This window comes from Miniopterus natalensis, chromosome 2 (genome assembly GCF_054644295.1).
Source record: "Miniopterus natalensis isolate mMinNat1 chromosome 2, mMinNat1.hap1, whole genome shotgun sequence".
NCBI lineage: Eukaryota > Metazoa > Chordata > Mammalia > Chiroptera > Miniopteridae > Miniopterus > Miniopterus natalensis.
The window spans coordinates 29155809-29163929 of NC_142082.1; the positions used below are offsets into that span (position 1 = coordinate 29155809).

Consider the following 8121-nt stretch of genomic DNA (forward strand, 5'->3'; position numbering starts at 1 on the left):
TTTAAATACCCTTTTGAACAACAAGGGAGAAAATACAAAGGCCACCTGATTTTATTTATAAAGTAATAAAATAATAGCTCGGTAGGAGCCCATTTAAAAGAATTCATTTTCTTGCTGACTCTAAAGATGCTCATCTTTAAGTTTTTAAAAATTAATGGATTTTTATAAATCTAATTTTATAATCAATAAATATAATTAATGATAAAGTTAGGTCAGGGTTCAAAACATGGGTCATCACGATTCCATTTGTGAAGAAATTTTAATGGGTAATAGTTTCAAAGTCATATCACTTTAGTTATTTTTTTTTAAATCAGGAATATCTCCAAATACACTTACGGACTTAAAAGTGAATTTTTGGTTAATATGAGCCATTTGGCAATTCTTTGATCCTGGATTTCCCCACATTTCTGTTTGTTATACTATCATCAGAAGTTATCTTATGAAACACATGAAACACACTTAATAAGACTTTCATTTGAAATATAAAATAAATAAGAAAAACAAAACTGGAGTTAAAGTAGCAAGTTTTAAAATTAAGTAAAAGCAGCATTTACCCCTGGGAGGACTGAAAGAGGTAGCAAGAAGGTGTGTGGGCTGGGCTGATGGTGGTCCCTTCATCTACTGTTGTCAGTTTATGAATATTCACCAACTGCATCCTTAAGATATGTACCCTCTACTATATGTAAGTAATACTTTAATTAAAATAAATACGTTAAATAAAACCAGAAATCCATGAAATTTTAGTTAAAGAGGTTGCTGAATATGGGAGCTACTCTATGACTTTTCAGTTCAAATTGTGTCTACCTGGTGCACCAAGGAGATCTGAGGCAAGGGGTTCCCAAACTCTCCCATGGCTCTAGCCTCATTCTTTGTTTAACTAGCTGCTTTAAATGTCAAGTTTAAAAATTTATAAATTTATAAATCTTTAAATGTCAAGTTTAAAATTTATAAATCTAAGTAAAACATGGGAAAATACCCCCAACAAAATAATGCCATTTTCAAATCATTCTATCTTGCTTCAAATTGGGCCCAAAATCCATCAACAAACATTAACAGGATACCTACTGTGTGCAAGTGTCATGATAAATATACAGAAAAAGAAAAAGGAGCCAGACCACATAAGTGTCTACTCTTTAGTTGTACAGACAGGACATAATACAAATGAACAGACGACAGTGTTCCTAGATGATATGTTAATAAGTACCAAATACTGATGCAGTGCTAGGCTTGCTGTGTGCTGGGAGGTCAGGTTTTCTAGACCAACACACTAAAATTTACTTACAAATTGTATATTTTTATTGTATATTGTATACAATAAAATTGAAGTGGTTGGTGAGATTTGTGTTGGATTTACAAAAAAAAAAAAAATAAGAATAGGTAACATTCTGGTGTGTTATTTGGCAATATCTAGCTATGAACCTTTTTGACACAGTTATAAAATAATGGCACACTGTCATTGAGGAGTGTATGTAGAAAGCAGAGTTCTAGATAAAAATTGAGAATAATAATATAATTCTGTTAAGTATAAATCCATAAGTATGTTGCTATGGCTTAAACATAAGTATGAAATCAAATGCTATATCATTTAGTAAATATTTCTGTATATTTTTTAAACAATTTAACAAGTTCTTTGAAATTGCTAAGACTCCAAAATAGCAACAAAACCTTTTAAAATTAACTTTGAGAAAACAGTGAAACCTATATAAGAAAAACCATGTCTTACTGGGCAATTAAATTCAATATTTAATTGAGAATTAAACATTCTTGAATATATAAATCAAACTGTAAAAATTCAGTTTCTTCCTCAGTTTTAAATTCCAACAAAAATATTAATGGTCCCAAAATGTGTACAGAAAATTAATAAATAAGAACATAAGTGAATGCTTTGAAAGTAAAAGGGACAACCAAAGGTTTTTGAGTCTTCCTGAAAACAAATCAGAACAACTAGAATGGAAACAAAAAACAAAGAAAGCTGCATAGATTCAATCTACATAGAATTTTCTGAGTTCCAGAAAAAAGACCCTACCAAATAACAAAATCAAAGAGTTTCAGACAACATTCTTGGGTGTATACATTAATTTTATAGTAGTACTAAACAAAATAAATTTTCCCTGCACAAAAGGATAGTGACAATAACAACAGTCCAGGTGATTTCATTGATAATGAACAGCATATATTACCTGTCACTAAACTCTCATCTCCAAACCTTCCATCTCGGATCTATGAATGTTATGAGTATACAGAGAGAGATATAGAGATATGCACTATGTACAATATATATACACACATCATATATGTGTATATATCATATATGTACATATATACTGTATATATGTACTATGTACAATATATATACATGATATATACTATATATCTATATGCATATGTACTATACATATATTCTATATACAGGGATGAGTGAAAGTAGGTTTACAGTTGTCAGTACACAAAACAGAGTTTATTCTTGTATTATTATTTACTGTATTATTTTCCAAACAAACAACTCTAAACTACTTTTGCCCAACTCTGTATACTATATTAAAGGTCTATAAAAACTGGAGGTAAAACATGATGACAAGAGTGATTATATCTGGTTTGTGAAAACCGGATAATTTTGATTCACTTAGAATTTTCTGTTATTCTCTAAGCTTTGTAAAAATTGCAAATTATTTGGGGAATTTTCTTCATCAGTATACAATTTTTGGTGCCATAAAAACACAAATATGAAAAAACATGCACATAGGAGGAGTTTTAAAATATTAATAGAGGCCACTTTGGGAAAGTAAAACTCAAGGAGTTACTGATTTATTACTACACTCTTTTCTCTTCTTAAATCTGCTGAGCCTATATCCTCTTTACAATGGTAAAGGTTTATTTTTAAAACTAATATGTAGAGGCAGGGAGATACTAGCACAGAAGGTTGAAGATGACTGAAGCATCCCTGATCAATACTGAAGCTCATTACATCACAAAATTAATTAAAATATTTTATTTACTACAGATAAACAGATTAATAAAACAATAAAAAAGTCTCCAAATACATTCAACTACACATAAGGAACTTAGTATAATACACTAAGCTTTCTATTGCAAACAAGTTAAAAAGTAACCCCTAATAAATGTGGTTGAGATATTTAGCAGCAGTTTGGAAGGAAAAAATAGAAGGGGAAGGTAAAGGTAGTATGACATAGTTATCAAAGTAAACGACAGAAGGATTAATGAGTTAAATAACAAACTAAAACACTAAATTATAAAAAGGTCAAAACAGCAGAGAACAGACTATAGTTTTTAAGAGGCTATGAACAAATACATTTTTAGTTTTGATGTATGAGAGATAATCAAAAGGAAAAGTTTATCACATAAAATAGATGTTAAATCTCTGTACAAGCTTTAAAAAGCAGCAAAATATTGTGAAAATATTAATATCAAAATTTTGATACACAATATGTCTAACATAGAGTTTATTCAAATTATAAAAAAATAGGAGAGACAAATGAGAGAAGTTATAAAGAATAATTAGCAGAATTCATAAAATCAGAAGTTATCAAAATATGGGGAAAGAATTCTTATTTGTAAGCAAGCAACACATTAAATTTGAGATACCGTCTTACAGATACTAAACTAGCCAAAATAAATTTTAAAACAAAATGCTGTAAAACTATGGAGAACTTGTACACTACATTTTAATTGCACTTATAACTCATTTTGAAAGCAATACAGCAAAAGGTAGCAAGGGTGATAAAGATGTTGATCCTCCCTAGCTCAGACATTTCATCTACAGAATTTATATTGAGCATATAATTCCTCATAAACAAAGAGACCTGCACAAAAATTTTGGCATATACCATTACAGAAAAAAAAAAGGAAATAATTATGTTAAATAACTATAATGAAGAAGCTAATATAGATGTGTGAGATTACTCAGCAATAAGGAAAATGCTTAATATATAATAAGTGAACACAAAAATATGCCATAATATAAATGCTATAGTTTTTCAATTACATAGAAAATATAAATGATAAAATGCAAAATGTGAAAATAATTGATATGTTAAAGTTTAGTATGAGTGTTTCCTAGTTTAAAAATATTTAAACCCAATTGTTTCAAAGCTATGATAACCAGATAAAAATATGGTTTTACAAAATAAAAAAAAATTTATGATTACCTTTAGAGAAAAACAAGTTTACAGTCAGAGCACCTAATGTTTGTATGTGTGTGTGACAGAAGAACACCTAGTCTCTATGTCTCTCAAACATTTCTCTTCAGAAGTACAAAGATATATAAATAATTACACAAGTTCTGTTTACCTCACAGTCACTGTGAAGATTAAAGGAAACAGTAGGTGTGACAATACTTATCCTAGTACATTCCTACCTGGCACACTCTAGGTGCTCAAAAAATGTCCTTCCATATAAAGGAGAGTAATGCCAAGGATTTATTAGATTCTGATATTAGTAAATGCAATGCAAAGGTTCTTCTTTATCTTTAAAATGAAGGAACTAAGGTTGAGCATTTTAGGAGGCCCCACCAAATCTGAGGCTTCAGGGGTCTTTAAAATTCTGTGGAACAAGTGGAACATGAAGAAAGGCAGAAACCAAGAATATGTGGATCTCCTGGAAAAGTATACATTAAAGAAAAGCTTTAAAATCAGGATGTGTGTACAAAATAAACTTTGTTTAAAGCAAGAAACAAAACAAAGCACAAACACACACCTACTTCATTTGATTTCACCCTCAGGAAATGTTCGTCTTGAGCTGAACGTCCATGACCCAGGTTGAAAAAATGCAATTCTATACTAACATGTAGTGCTTTTTTCTGGAGCGGTGGACAATGCCTCTAATATAGGAGTGAATGACTGTGTGATGAGAAACATGTGCCCCCTTTTCCTCCTCAACACTTCCATGCACAAAGTCTGCTCATTGGAGGACAACGTGCTGTGCAGCCCATGAAACCTGCCAGTGCTCAGGCTTGCTGTAAAGCCCCATCTGGCTAGATGGTAAATTCTGCAGTTTCTAGATTATGTTCACCTCTCACTCCCCAAACCTGTGGAGGCTGGGATCTCTGGTTCCTAAAGGCTTCTTTCTGTGCCCCAAACGTACCTGTTTCTTCTGGACCCTGAATGGCACGCTTATTCCTGATGCTTTGACTGAAGTTGCTTTTTCCTGAAGCTGGTGGTGCAAAGATCCCCTAAGAGGAGAAAAACCCCAAGTTATGGCAAAGACATCCGAGGTAGGAGAGGCAGCACTGTGGGGAGAACTGTGCCTAGGGCTTCAGCTGCTACAGACTTACTTTCAGTGCAGAGGGGGCTGCTGCAGCCTCACGCACAGCTGCCCTGGGGGCTGCTGCTCCGGCCCGGGGAGAGCCTGGCAGCTGCTCGGCTTGGTGCTCCTGCAGTTCCACCCGGAGGCTGCTCAGCTCCGCTTGCAGGGCAGCCACTCTGCAGAAGGACACCACCGTGAGGCAGCAGGACACCAAGGCCAGCAGCAAGGTCAGGGCCAACAGAATCCCACCTCTGGAGGATCGGACAGAGGGGCTTTCCTTCTGGGGAAGGATGGAGACAGGCTCCTTCAGTTTCATTTCTTCTCTTCGCTTAGGACAAGAAGAAAGGAGTGACTGCTTCCCTTCTGCGAAGTCATTCATTTCACTCCTTACACTTTGAAGGTTTGGGTCTTTAGAATAAGTGACCACAGGGAACAGATCATTTCCTGTTATCTGTGTTTGTTGATGTCCTACATTGACTACTGCAGCCAGCTTGGCTCTTGCCCTCAGGAGAATTCTCCTGAATTTTCTTCTCCCTGCACTGCTGCATCTCTGCCCCTACGTACAATAGGTCTTCCTGGCACTTGCACTTCCAGCCGATTGCTCAATCGGTCTTCCTCATTTCACTTTCAGTTTTTGTAAGAATTTTAATGGCATCTCAAAACATTCATACACAAACGAGTCCCTTAAATCTATTGATCTGACGGAGCTTTGGGTCTGGATCAGCACACTTGAGGGAGCCTCTAAGCGACGCAGGTGTTTAAGGGGCTCCCCCGTTGGCATTGTGAGAGATCTGGGTCTGCTGGGGGCCATGTGGCTCTGCAGGGAAGGGGAAAAACGAACAATGAAGTTCCTGCTCGTGTAATAAAAATAATTAATGTGAAGGTCAGATAAGCTAAGTGCCCTAGCACTGAACCCTACTCAGCTGGAGAGTGATTTATTAACAGCCCTCAAGCAGGAAAGGCAGTATACTCAAAGGAGGCATGGAAGTCCACTGGGGGGTAAGTAGCCTATTATTTTCTTAGCAACATAATAAAAAGAATGTGACTAAAATTTGCAAACCTGTTTAGATTAGATATGATGAGGGTTCTTTTCACGGGAAGGTGATACACTTTTAAAGGGAAACGTGCATCATCTTTTTCCACGCGGGACTCACTGCTAGGGAGTCAGATACTAGACAACTCGTCCTGAGGAGGTGTCCCACCTCTGCCGTTCCCACTTCTGGAGCTGCAAGTACCCTTCAGTCTGACACTGTTCTGAGGAGAATCAGCCTTACTTCCAGCTCCAAATGCCCCAGTCCCACCATTAATTGCTCTTTCCTTAAAACCTTATATACTAGTCCATGTTATGTTGACTTGGCCCCAATCTAACATGTATAGAAAATAACCTGATTCAAACTGGGGTCACTTCAGCTTCATGTGTCTAGTGTTGGACTTGGTGTTGTTACAAGGACACCAATCTTGAATTGTCTTGATAGCCAGCTCCTGGACATTCTGTGGTTTCTGGTTGCCTTGCCCCCAGCACCTGCATATCCTGTAAGGAGCTCCCACTTCAACAACTGAGTTACCAAGCACTTGCAAAGGCCTGGTGAGGAATAAGTCCCCGGGTGCTAAGATTGTGAAGCATCAGCTCTATCTCACTGCACATTTCTATGTCATCTTCAAAAAGACATTTACAAAAAATAAGTAAAGGTGAGTAAGGGCTCCACCCCTTACTCTCCTTAGGCAAAATGTGTAACCTCTCTGTGATTCATTTTCCTCATCTGTTAAATGGGATGATAACTGTCCCTGAGATTTGTAGTGAGGCTTACAGAAATGTAGAACAAACTACATTTTAAGATACTCCCATTTTTCATTCATTTTTATTCATTGCAATCATTCATTACATGAAATATTTTTCATTACAAAGTCCCACAACAGACATCTTGGGGCATGTCTTCTTGTAACATCTGAAAGAGTTTCCCAAGCAAACACCTGCTGAAGAATAGGCACATCTTCACCTTTACCAGATGGCACTGAGTTACCCTCCCATGAGTTCCCGTTTCCTCATTGTCTCACCAAGTGTGACTTCATCAGACTTACTCATTTTTACCTACTGGGACTGTTATTTTTTCCTTCGTGTCCAGGAGTTCCAAGACTTCTTTAATAAAAAACTTAAAAAATTATTTTAATCATTACATGGTCTTCCAAATTAGCTGTTCTCTAGTCTCCCAAATGGAAGTCTTCTGAGTATGCAAATTCTTTTGCATTAGACATCACATAATACAAACCTTCTGTCACGGTCCTGGTTTCCATGTCAATCACGGTGACAACTTAATAAAAGCATTAGTTTGGGAATTATATTAAACAAAGTAATTGAACCTCACTCAGGTTATATGTGTGTATATTAATATTACCTGAAAACGTAGAAACAAAAGAATTCAAGGCAGTGCTAGAAATCAGTTACTCTCTTCTTTCACTCAGGACACCCATAGCCACTGCTTCTTTCTAGGAGTCAACCTCCTTCCATTTATGACTGGCCACTCGTCTCCATATTCTGTTGTGAAAGTTCTGAAGAGAAAGGAAAAAATTAACTGCTTTAGAGAATTCCTCTGCCTCTGTTGGGCAGAGAACTTCACTGACGACCATCTCACGAGAGAGCCACTGACCAGCCTATATGCAGGCCATTTTAAAACATGTAGCCCATCCTGGATCAAGCAGTGGGCAACCCTGAACAAAGAGAGAACTAGTGCTTCCTCCAAAAAAGGCAGCAGGAAGGCCTCCCCCTGACCCAGACATGGTGCAAGCAGTCATTGCCCTTTGCATGTTCACCATAACGATCACACAATTAAATTTCTCTGAAGACAGGTAGAAAACTAAGTG

The 8121-nt window shown here is 36.2% G+C and overlaps 1 protein-coding gene across 1 annotated transcript in view; it reads right to left on the reverse strand.

Annotated features, from left to right (window-relative positions):
- The window catches only part of TNFSF13B (TNF superfamily member 13b), a 30535-nt gene extending 24727 nt beyond the window's left edge, over nucleotides 1–5808 (reverse strand). The window contains exons 1-2 of the mRNA XM_016203869.2: nucleotides 5291–5808; nucleotides 5101–5188 (exon numbers count right to left, since the gene is read on the reverse strand). Coding sequence (XP_016059355.2) covers nucleotides 5101–5188; nucleotides 5291–5641 — 439 coding nt within the window. The 5' untranslated portion in view covers nucleotides 5642–5808. The remainder of the gene's footprint in view (nucleotides 1–5100; nucleotides 5189–5290) is intronic.
- Nucleotides 5809–8121: the final 2313 nt, after the last annotated feature.